The sequence below is a fragment of the Amphiura filiformis genome, chromosome 4, assembly GCF_039555335.1.
Source record: "Amphiura filiformis chromosome 4, Afil_fr2py, whole genome shotgun sequence".
Classification (NCBI taxonomy): domain Eukaryota; kingdom Metazoa; phylum Echinodermata; class Ophiuroidea; order Amphilepidida; family Amphiuridae; genus Amphiura; species Amphiura filiformis.
Genome location: NC_092631.1, coordinates 54583832 through 54596485, shown reverse-complemented (window position 1 = coordinate 54596485; position 12654 = coordinate 54583832). Strand labels below are relative to the sequence as shown.

General features: G+C 36.2%; 1 protein-coding gene across 1 annotated transcript; it reads right to left on the bottom strand.

Annotated features, from left to right (window-relative positions):
• Positions 1–1921: 1921 nt before the first annotated feature.
• Positions 1922–3069, bottom strand: LOC140149877 (uncharacterized). Its single transcript, XM_072171901.1, has one exon. The coding sequence runs from the start codon at positions 2932–2934 to the stop codon at positions 2005–2007; it is 930 nt and encodes a 309-aa protein (XP_072028002.1). The 5' UTR covers positions 2935–3069; the 3' UTR covers positions 1922–2004.
• Positions 3070–12654: the final 9585 nt, after the last annotated feature.

The following is a 12654-nucleotide window of genomic DNA, read 5'->3' as shown; positions in this document are numbered from 1 at the left end:
ACCAGTTTGGTGAACAATGTACAAATGTAGCAAAGTGATTCCACAGAGTGACAACGCTATGGTCATCTGTGCTTTTATTTAACTTAGAAACATGGGAAACAAAAACAACTTGGTAACATGGTGAAAATGCAGATAATAAAATACTGCTTAAACCCTGATATTGTTTGGCAATAGCATGAAAATCATAGATAGTATACAGTAAATAAATTTTGCACAGAAATAAACAAACACATTAGAGCAGTTTCATGTAGCAAAAAAGCATGGCATAGAAAAATGACAGTAAATAAGTTACATCGAACCAGTCGGACAAGGTCAGATGAGTGCTAAATGAGGTGAATCATGAGCACATAAACGAGTGATCGACAAACGGACCAGTCTGAAGGGTCGATGAACTTAGATGAAACCAAACAAGTAAAGCATATAAAAAAGCAAACAACAAGGCAAAATGAAGAACAATATATATAGTGCAGTCAACTATTACAGTCAACTAGATACATTATCAACAAAAATGAATTGAGTAACCATGGGATGCACAACAAATTTATAAACAGAAAAGCAAAATCATTGACTTATGCAGACTAGGCTTTGACTTTGCCTAGACTTATGCAGACTAGGCTTCTCGCCTGGCTTTGTAGAAAGTGTTGGGAAGTATTTAACCAGAACCAGAACCTAGGTCAATTGAAGCTCAGTAGATGGGACTTGAGCAAGGCAGAGCAAGAACGTACTGACCAAAAGGGCAAGCGTGTAACGACAGAATGCCCGGTAGGCCTACATGAAGACCATGTCTGTTAGGTCAATGAAAGTAACCATGCATAAATATATGAATGAAATGCTGGGCACACAAAAGCAAAAAACATAATAAATTAATCAAGTATAACAAATTAAATGTAATCATGCGTATCAAAATGAATAAACTTTTAATGATGTAAACCAGATACAGAAAAGCAACATAATAAATATGATAGAGTAAAATATATAGTATGTACTTCAAAAGCATTTATAATATGGTAAGGGAATGGGAGAATGCAACATTGAACACCAATGGTTAAAAACGAATGCTGAAGACTCCGAGGAGCAGCTGATAAGTGAGCATATAGTAACAAGATAACCAGTTTGGTGAACAATGTACAAATGAAGCAAAGTGATTCCACAGAGTGACAGCGCTATGGTCATCTGTGCTTTTATTTAACTTAGAAACATGGGAAACAAAAACAACTTGGTAACATGGTGAAAATGCAGATAATAAAATACTGCTTAAACCCTGATGTTGTTTGGCAATAGCATGAAAATCACTGTGATAGATAGTATACAGTAAATAAATTTTACACAAAAAAATAAAAAACACATTAGAGCAGTTTCACGTGGCAAAAAAAAAAGCATGGCATAAAAAAAGATAGTAGATAAGTTACATCGAACCAGTCGGACAAGGTCAGTTGAGTGCTCAATGAGGTGAATCATGAGCACATAAACGAGTGATCGACAAACGGACCAGTCAGATGGGTCGATGAACTTAGATGAAGCCAAACAAGTAAAGCATATAAAAAACAAACAACAAGGCAAAATGAAGAACAATATATATAGTGCAGTCAACTATTACAGTCAACTAGATACATTATCAACAAAAATGAATTGAGTAACCATGGGATGCACAACAAATTTATAAACAGAAAAGCAAAATCATTGACTTATGCAGACTAGGTCAATTGAAGCTCAGTAGATGGGACTTGAGCAAGGCAGAGCAGGAACAAACTGACCAAAAGGGCAAGCGTGTAACGACAGAATGCCCGGTAGGCCTACATGAAGACCATGTCTGATAGGTCAATGAAAGTAACCATGCATAAATATGAATGAAATGCTGGGCACACAAAAACCAGAAACATAATAAATGAATCTAGTGTAACAAAATAAAGGTAATCATGCATATCAAAATGAACAAACTATTAATGATATAAACCATTAGCAGTAAACAGTATTTAGTTGTGAGCGATATTGTATAGGCAATAATTATAGTTTATCTAGTTCAGCTAGGCTATTGACGGTTACCTTTCGGTTCATGTGTGTGAGAACCGTAATTCTGCCGTCTTGGGTCCAGGTACTGGATATGCGTTCATCTTTTACCATTTGCTGAGCTACCCGATAAAGGTTCATACGTGTTGCCGTTAAGTTCTCTGTAATAAGCATTCCCGAATGCTTAAGCTCGCGTTTTGTTTGGTAGACTTGTGCTCTGTCAGCGTATGAAATAAATTTCATGATTATCGGCCGTGGTCTTGGTTTCGCCGATGTGTTTTGGTCTGTTTTGTTCGGTTTTCCCAACCGGTGGGTGCGGTCGAAATCATAATATTCAAAGTCAAGGTCTAATTTGTCTCTGATGATTTCCACGGCGACAGCTGTGGTATCTTCCTTAGGTTTTTCAGGGACACCGTGCAGTAAAAGACAATTCCGTCTACTGTACTGTTCAGCCTCTTCAACACGATTTTCTAGTTGAGTTTTCTCCTTTCTCACCTGGTTAAGTTCTTGTCGGAGTGTAGCCATCTCTTTCTTGGTATCTTCTATATCCATGGAAACCGATTCATACACACTCTGTTTAATTTCAGGCTTTAGCATTTCTGTGATCTTTTTAGTCAGAGCCTTGGATACTGCATCCACAAGAGGGTTGAAAATCTCTGGCGTTAATAACACAACAGACACAACGGATGAGACAAGAGGATGTAGTAGATTGGTATCAGAAAGAACTTGTTTAACTGATTCTCTCATCTCACCGGTGACTTCAGGCTCACACTCGCCATCTAATGCAGCATCTGTATTTCTCAGGCTGGTATTGATTGTGGCATCGATTGGTAGAGGTGCAGAATTTGGCTCCTCAGTCATGTCGGTGGAATCAAGCAAGTTTTGCTTAGATTTCTTCCGATCTTTCTGCTTGGATCTGGTCGTCATGATTGATCCAGATACTTCCTGATGGCTTCGATGTAAGGATTATCAGGTTGATCTTGGTATATTGGAGATGGAAAGTTGATTTTTGGTGTGATTTTCGGGAGCTCAAATCATTCGATCACATCTCTCGATCAGTGTTTCTATGAGTTTTTTCTTTCTTGACTTTCTTGTCAACGATGCGTAACCTACATTAAATGTAACGCTACTTTAAGAATGATTGTTTCTCTGTGTGCAATTTCTTTTTATTTCTAAATGCGGTGTCTAGAGGGGTCTTTTCTTCCATTTGTGGGTATTGCTTGGTGCAATTGTGTTTTAATTATGTCTTTCGACCTTGCATTAAGCTCACTATACATTCTTATTATACTAATTCATTTATTATATGCAAACAAAGATTTGCGACGTATCCACAAAATGTTTAAAACATGCTATTTTAAAGGAAACATGCAAGGCTGAAGTGCAGAACGTGCCACATGTTTAGATTTTGAGTAATTTAATCATTTATAAGGTTAAACACTTTAAATCATTTATAAAGTTTAATTATTTAAATTTCTATTGTTTATACCATTTGGTCAAGTTTAACTATATAAATTTCTATTATTTATACTATTTGGAACTGTCGTGTGAATATTATTGGTTGGAAAGATTGTCCTTTTCTAAAATGTTAATTTTCTAATTCACACCTACTGTATTGCTACTTACATGTGCCGTGCATTTATTCATGACTTTCATACATGTGAACTAAACAAACTTAACCTCACTCTCTTAATTGTTTATATTTCTTACAGAAGAAGAAATTAAAAGCAGTATACTCCATTTGCTTACGACTGCAACGCATTCAACACCATCAGCAACACCGTTCATTCGTCAATGGTTCAAACACACCTAACAATCACGACAACTACGTCGATTCCGATGAGATGTGCGCAACACCTTCTCCGGCGTCTAAACGAATGATCCACGATTCCGAATTTCGTGTGGCTCTCATGTTTCTGTTTCTTCTTCTCTTCTTCGTCGTAACATGGGTACCAATGTTTTTCATAGACACACTCATGTTTTTTGGTATGTCATTTACGATGACCACAATAAATTACACCGTTTTATTGTCACATTGCAATAGCTCCTTTAACCCGTTTTTGTATAGATTTCAAAATGATTTTCAGATCATTTTTATGGAGTGGCTATGTGGGAGTCGAAAGAGGAGAGATAGAATAACTTACATAACTAATGCTAGTATGAAGCTCAGTAAGAAACCTTCCACTCACTAATACTACACATTTGATTATCTGTTTTTACCAAACCGTTGTCCGTCCCATTTTGGAGAACAATTGCATTATCTAGAATCCTCATACTAGATCTATTGACATTTGAAGTCCAAACTCTCTTTCTAATAATAGCCAGCACAAATTGGTCTGCACCGACTAATTTGTGAATGAGAAATTTACTTTGAAGCCACTTTCTGATCGTCAGGGGTATTTTATCCTTTTTGCTTCAAATTTATCAATCACAAGTCCCATTCGGCCATAGCTTAGTTTGTCACAAAACCGCGGTTAAACCCCAGCAGACTATCCGCTTGATCATATCAGTATTCCCAGACTCACCAATCGATATCATCTCTAACAGTACAAAAAAGTAACGGGGTACTATAGACTTTTCTCACATTTTGTCCAAGCTCTAAATGACAGTTCTTTCCTAATTCAAATCAAGCATATATTTTTAAAAACATGATGCATTGAATGCATATTTTCTCGTGCTTATACAATTACATGTTCCAAGGCCCATTCAGTGATTTGCTCATCCGGACGATTGCAAACATCATCAAAATTCTGATTTTGGTACATTTGTCATTGTCATAGATGTGCTATTGAGCTATCATAGTCGGCTGGGATCACTGAAGTTGCTTATACAGGGTGAGTAAAAAAAAGTGCAATAGAGAAAAGAATCCATTTTGACTTAAGAACCGAGTTGAACTTCTTAGGTTTGAAAACATTTTATATATGGTATATCCATCAGTGACCTTGTGTGAAAAAAGTAAGGAATTAGCATTGACCGTTTTGTTTTTATGACACATTTTATAGCGCTACCCAATTTTCATGTTTGTCCAAGAGACACCTCAAATTTGAATGTGAGCCCATTCTGTATAAGGTAGATTTGGAACAACTGCCATTTTCTTAACCTCATTGGCATTAAAATAAAATGGAGCATCTAAAGTGATATTGCCCTTGGTCTTGTTTAAGGAATTTGTTGTTATTTTCATTTTACCTTTACTTTAAAGATGTTTATTCTCTATCAAACCCATACAAATTTGCAGGATTGTTTTTCAAATGTCAAAATGAAATGCGCGCAAATTGAAATGGAGTGAATTACAAAATATCCAGTAAGTTGGAGATATTGGGATTAAAAAACTGGAGTTGGGGTTGAGTGAGGTATGAAGGACTTAAAGTAATGTTAGACAGTTTGTTTGAACAGAAAAAAAAATCAAATTAACGCAAAAACATTTCAGATATGGTGCCTTTACGGCGCACGGTGTGCTCTCATTCAAAATACGTGGTACCTCGTGGACAAATAACGAAATTGGGGGTCGCAACAAAAGGACTCATCAAAATTAAACGGTAGTTGCGATTCACTTCATATTTTCACAGAAGGTGGCCATTGAGTGTAGCATTTTTAAAATTTTTCAATATTGGGAAAGTTCGATTTGGTTCTTACATAAATATCGATTCTTTGCTCTATTGCAGTTTTTTTGACTCACCCTGTAAATCACCTTTTTTTCCTACATGTGTCTTTTTATACCGTATATAGAGAATCAGTCATTCATTCAATCAATCAAACAATCAATCAATCAATCAATCAATCAATCAATCAATCAATCAATCAATCAATCAATCAATCAAATCAATCAATCAATCAATTAATCAATCAATCAATCAATACATGTCCATCAATCAAGACATAAACGAGTAATATGACAACTTATGTGGAGTTAATACTTTCATTGTCTTTGTATTTTATCACTACATTGTTTAATGAAAAATAGTATAAGAATAACAACACATCTTAACGTAAGAATACCTGAACACTAACAGAAATTATTTTCCTCGCCAGGAATATTTTTGCCCTTTTGAAGGCATCGTCAACCGTTGCTAACTTGACACAAGCCTTGGGATAGTCTACCATGTGTGGTCACAAAGTTTATGTCAAATCAGTAAAAGCTGACAACGACTTTGAACTGGCAAAAGTATTCCTGTTATATAAAACAAATTGGAAAATCGTTAAGATTACGCTCTCGGTTTAATATTTAATTCTTGTTTCATTTTTAAATAAGTAGTAATGTAAACTGTCATAATAAAATGAATTTCCATTAAAAGTACGCTTTCATGAATGCAATTATTATTTTAGTGGACAACCATTAACTTTTTTTTTATCTTTCCACAGACACCCATTAACTTGATAATATCTCTATGTAAAATGTCTTTATCTGTACATTTTAAGTAATATTATTAATTTATACGAGTTGATATTCATACGTAGTGATAGATAAAATAATTAAAGAGTTGAACTTCAACACTACACTATTTAACGCCAGATTGTCTGATTTAACGCTCACCTGTAACGTTTTCGCTAGTCAACTGGCGTCTTCAACAGACACTGATGCCGAAGACGCAAGATAATCTAGCGAAAACGTTCCAGGTGTGTGAAAAATGGTGCCGTGTTAAAGATAAACTATTTTGAATTTGTTTTTATTACTATAGCAAGTTTTATTCAGGATATATCTGGGTGCAATAACATTATACTTTGAGCAACGTCCTAATTACCATAGAATGTTTCTTTTATTATCAATCTGCTATTTGCTTAAGTTATATGTATTTGGTTACTAATTCTATATTCTAGCATCAGACCGTGTTGTTATTATTAAACAGTCTGGATACGTCCGCTTAACCCTTACTGATAAGAAACCATTTCTTATATCTATAAATTTATGGTTAATCTGCTGGAAGATTCTGTCTATACTGTTTAGCTTAAATCTGGATACGGTTACGGTTCTACGCATTCACGTGTTCTACTTTTAGCAGTTTATATTTGCACTAGAAGATCAATAAGACGGATAGATTTGTTGACAATTTGTTGACAATTTTAAGGTGCTTTGTTTAAGGCGTGATTAACTTGTGACTTGAAATACAAGTATATATATTTCGACGCATAATACCAATGACGTAGTCAAAGGGATGAGAGACCGGATATGTAAATTCATATCAATTTCTAAGTGCTCTTTAAACAAAGACATTGTTCATCGACTTTACAACTGTATGACAAAACAAGCGAAAATAGTAACTTTTTGCACAAGATTAGATTTGCAATTTAAAGAGAATTGACCATTGCTCATTGCAATGCATCTAGTATATGGACAATATAAGTGTGCTCTTTCATTTAATGACATAAAATTTGCAAAATATTGTAAGGATCAACCGGGGTTTTGACTTTTAAAACCTACATCTTAATCAAAAATTGTGCGTGAATAGGCCGTTTTCAAAAGATTTACTACATTCGCCTTCCTATAAACATTGAATTGCGTCATCTGTTGACGTAATGAAAAAAATGTTTTTAGCGGGAAGTGTTAGCTTTCGTTCGATATAAAAACTTTTCTGATTTGATAAAGGAAACATTCGGGGTTTTGACAAAAAACAATCACAGATGCCGTATTTTCCACTAGTCACCAGCTAGAAGCTCGCCTCTGGAAGCTCGCACAGCTCTTATGATACCTGCACTCAACCATGTAGTGCAAACACAGACTGTGTAGAGACAAAGCATTGCTAGGCTAACTGTGCTTGGGCAAATTTATGTGCTCAGGTATATCGAGGTGGAAACTGTGCAGTCTACTCTAATGATGGTAAGAAATTTATGATAACGTGTCATGCACGGTGCCACATAAAAACAGACTCTTAACGTACGTGTTGAATTTGATTTGGGGACGTGTACACTATTCCAACAAAAGTGTTCGCATTTTTATGCCGTCGGTACATTGTAATTTTAGTGCCCCTGGATCACTTATATTCCCATGTATAATAAATATGTTTGTATTAAGGCATGCCATAGTATACCTAGAAATCTATTGATGTATTTGCTGAGAAAACCCTTAACTAAAAGGGTGGGAATAAGTGGTCCTGTGTCGACTTGATGTCGGATGATAACGCCAATAGGGCGCCATTAATTGTGTTTATCGTATACTGGGAAACGCATGAAAACGTCTGAGAAAAATTAATTTATTGCAATAATTTAATTGTTATTATCCTTTTTTACATGCTATATATGTGCATTTTAAAGGCTTGCTGCATAATTAATCTCATGAATTCACCCAATCGAATAAAAAAAAAAAGAATTCTTGCCAAAATAAGCGAAATTTATGTCACTTTTCACACCTTCGATTGCACTGCCTTTGGTGTGATCACCGAAGTTACTCTTTCAAAATGAATAACCTTTTTTACATTTTAGAACAGATGAATAAAAAGGAATTCATATATAATTTATATAATGTACACTTTATTTACTTAGTTATTTGATGTTGTAAGTTGTAAACAATAATTTCCCATACACCTTAAAGGGGCATTTCGTGATCCACAGCCTCCCCCCCCCCCCCCCCCCCACTTTTCCCAAAAAAAGGTGAGATTTTTACACCCCTGGATACCTCTGGCTACATACTGTTTATGTACCAAATATTTCTGATTAATTCGTTTTTAGCAAAACTATCGTTAAATTTGAATTTCGTTCTGGTGCACCAGAACGAAATTACAACACATTGTCTATGGAGCAGTGTAATACACATAATCATGCATAACTCGCAAACGCAAAATCGGAATCAACTGAAATTTTGGAAATAAGCTTTTTCGTGGATATCTACTGAAAAATGTCATAAAAAGAGGATGCTAGGATCACGAAATCCTCCTTTAAAGGAAGGTGACCTGATATATTTGAAAAATGGAATTTTTTTAAATTGACGTATATAACATAAAATGACATCCCTTTCAAACATATACGTAAATGTTTCTTGTAAATGGGACTAATCCCTTATGGAATTACTGACATTTATACAGCGTGATTATCATGATATAGTGTACAGTGATTTTGTTAATTATATTCATGTAATAAGGGTAATAAATTGATATAAAATAAGAGATCCTATTTTTCTCATTAACATACTGAAATTAGGAGTTCAAAATCGGTTTGTTTCTGAAGATATCATTAAAAAACTGTCAAATTAGTCTTAACTGTGGTATACCACATTCAACAGTTTTTTGATGATTTCTTTGGAAATATTAGGCTTTGGAACGCCAAATTTCAATATGTTGATTTCACCTGATACCAGGATACCCACCTCTAACTATTAAGTTATTTGACCAATCATTATATACCGCACATAAAAATGTGGTCGTACGGTACAACTGAGCTTTATTTATGAAATCAGTCCCAGAATAATGTCAAATATGGAATGTAGGGACTTTGACCTTGGCTGTACAGAGTATATGATAAACTCCCGGGGGGTTCACTTCCATTGTGGCCTGTACATCATCCGCGATAATCAACTTTTGAAAAGCACCCTAAACAAGGATTTAACCCTTGGCTAAAACGATGCCCTAAACAGGGATTTTATTCCTTGCATCAAATTTCATACCCTAAATTTCATTTCCGCGTATTAGCAATTGCAATTTTGATACGCTTTTTTTCCAATTGTTCATGTTTTGACACCCTAAACACGTTACGTCTCTCTCGTATCGTGCATATCCACGAAAAACTACCCTTTTTACGCGTTTTCATTATCGCGGATGGTGTACAGGCCACAATGGGAGTGACCCCCCGGGGATAAACTGTGAAATGTGCACATCAAGAAATCGCCTATCTATCAGAATTCCAACGGCCAATATACTTTGGATCCACATAAATGACTAGAGTTTGTTATCCTCTTGGATTTGAATACAGCTTTAGAATTTTCGCCGTATCCATTTTAAATTAAACAAACCAGAAAATTATCTCCGCCAGTAAATGATAGGGCGCGTGTACTGGATATATCAGCATACCTTGGCAGACATGGTGGATTTCCTGGTCCAGCACACTGCCCACACATGATATTAGTCCATTGCAGTCATTGTCCTAGGAGGATATTATTATGCAATACAGTACTCATGTTTAATATTTTGGTCCTCTCCTGGACCCTCTAATCCTGGACTGAAAATTATTGGAACACTCATCTTTATACTTTCATTGCTGGGATATAAGGAAATATAATTTCCATTTATTTCAGGCTTTCGTGATTTCAAAGTATCGATTTGCTGCTGTTTTAGGTCTATTCCAGGGACGTATGATTTCCCGCGTATTTCCGCTAAATGGCCAATTCTTCTCTGATAAAATAACAGGCCTAAGAGAGGAATTAGATTCTCGGCATTGCCAGCCTCCATGCTTTGCTATTTATGATGGTCCAGTGTTTGATAATTTTTCTCAGGTTTGTGAAGAGGATATTGTTGCTATGATGAAGGAAATGCCCAGTAAAACCTGCATCCTGGACCCACTGCCAACTGATCTTGTCAAACAATGTGCCGAGAGCCTGGTTCCTCTAATCACTCGCATCATTAACGAGTCTCTTCTATTAGGTTTTGTTCCATCTAAACTTAAAGAGGCTGTTGTAGTTCCAATTCTTAAGAAACATGGACTTGACTGTAATAATCTAAAGAACTTCAGACCGGTATCCAATCTACCGTTCATCTCAAAACTTCTCGAAAGAGTGGTTCTTTGTCAATTGCAGCAACACCTTTTTGACAATAACCTATTGGAAATAAATCAATCTGCGTATAGGAAGGGTCATAGTGTTGAAACCGCAGTACTGAGTGTCATGGACCGCTTGCTCAAAAACTCTGATGAGAAATGTGTCTCACTCGTTGCCCTCCTTGACCTCAGTGCTGCGTTTGATACGCTTGACCACTCAATTCTTCTTAGACGCCTTGAAATCACTTTCGGTATCAGTGGCAATGTCCTTAAATGGTTACATTCATATGTGTCACAAAGATTCCAATCTGTCATTGTTAATGGTTCTACTTCAAATCCGTGCCCACTTATGTACGGGGTTCCACAGGGCTCTGTATTGGGGCCAGTTTTGTTTACATTATATTCCCAATCCCTCTCAGATGTCATCAATCTTCACAATTGCTCTTTCCATAAGTATGCCGATGATACCGTTGTATTTCAAAGTGGTCCTCCTGAGAAGTTTGACGTAACTAAGATCACAATTCAGAAATGTATCAGTGACATTTTATGTTGGATGGACAGCAATAAGCTAATGCTAAACACAGATAAGACCGAGGTTATGATTGTGGGCACCACTTCGCGTGTTAAGCAGGTTGCTAGTAATTCCATCACAATTTTGAATTCTGATATCAAAATACAGGAGTCTGTTAAGTACCTTGGGGTGAGATTGGATCAAACGTTATCCATGTCCAGTCACATCAGTGAAGTTTGCCGTTCATCTTTTTTGTCTTTAAGACGTATTGGGTGTATTCGGCCGTATCTGTCTGATAAAGCTACATCATGTCTTGTCAATTCAATTATTACATCACGTCTTGACTTCTGTAACTCGTCCTTGACTGGTATCACCACTGACCAACTTAACAGACTTCAAAGAATACAAAATCGCGCGGCCCGTTTAATCATGAAGAAAAGGAAGTATGAGCATATCACCCCGTCATATATGAGCTTCACTGGCTGCCATTAGAATATCGGATTCAGTATAAGTTAGCTGTTTTTGCTTTTCGGCACTTTGAAGATACTTTACCAACTTATCTGTCTGCTACGCTCTGCACGTACAAACCAGCTCGATCACTTCTATTGAAATCTCCCCGTGTAAATCTAAAATCGGCTGGTGAACGCTCCTTTCATTTCGCTGCCCCGGCTGTTTGGAACTCGCTTCCAAACAGCCTCCGTAACACACATTCGCTTACTCAGTTCAAAAAGCAACTTAAAACTCATCTTTTTCTTCGTGCTTTTCCGGATTCACATATGTAACTTGTTTGTCTTTATTGTTTGTGCGCCTTGAGTTCTTTTGAAGATTGCGCGCCTACTAAGATCCCTCCATTATTATTATTATTATTATTAAATTGCATTTCCCACAATTCCAAAAAGAGCAACAACCAAGAAATTTCTGCTTATCATATATTTGTGTTACGAGTTATGTATCTTACCATCTTCGGGTCTTTGGGCAATCGCAATCTAGAAAATTTTGCACAACCGCGAGCAAATTTGTACAAGTTCACATGCAATATTATGACAAAAAGGACACTGACATAATACGTCAAACTTTTTGGTGATATTTGATATGTAAAGAAGTAATTTCAAAGTTCTGCGACTACTGATTACTACCGTGTTTGGCTGCCTGGCTGTCCTATCTATTTATAACGTCCAAGTTATTCATTAACCCGAAAAGCAATCAAAATAAATATATATAGCCCAGTCGGTAGTGACGCGATTACTATCGTTGGCAAATAAGCTAAAACATACTTAAAGCACGGGATGTAACGTTTTGTCTCATTGGTCAGATATCAATCGCCCGCGAAAAGCGATACCCATTCTACATCCAGCTTCATACCTGCTCATTGTGATACAGGTATAGGTAAAAACAATTGACCTACTAAAACAGGTTCTGATCTCTTCCATGGTCAAACTAAGCTAAGATAGGTGCACTAACTA

Bases quoted from the DNA above. Each gene is read 5' to 3' on its own strand.
- LOC140149877 (XM_072171901.1), bottom strand. From the start codon at position 2,934: ATGACGACCAGATCCAAGCAGAAAGATCGGAAGAAATCTAAGCAAAAC.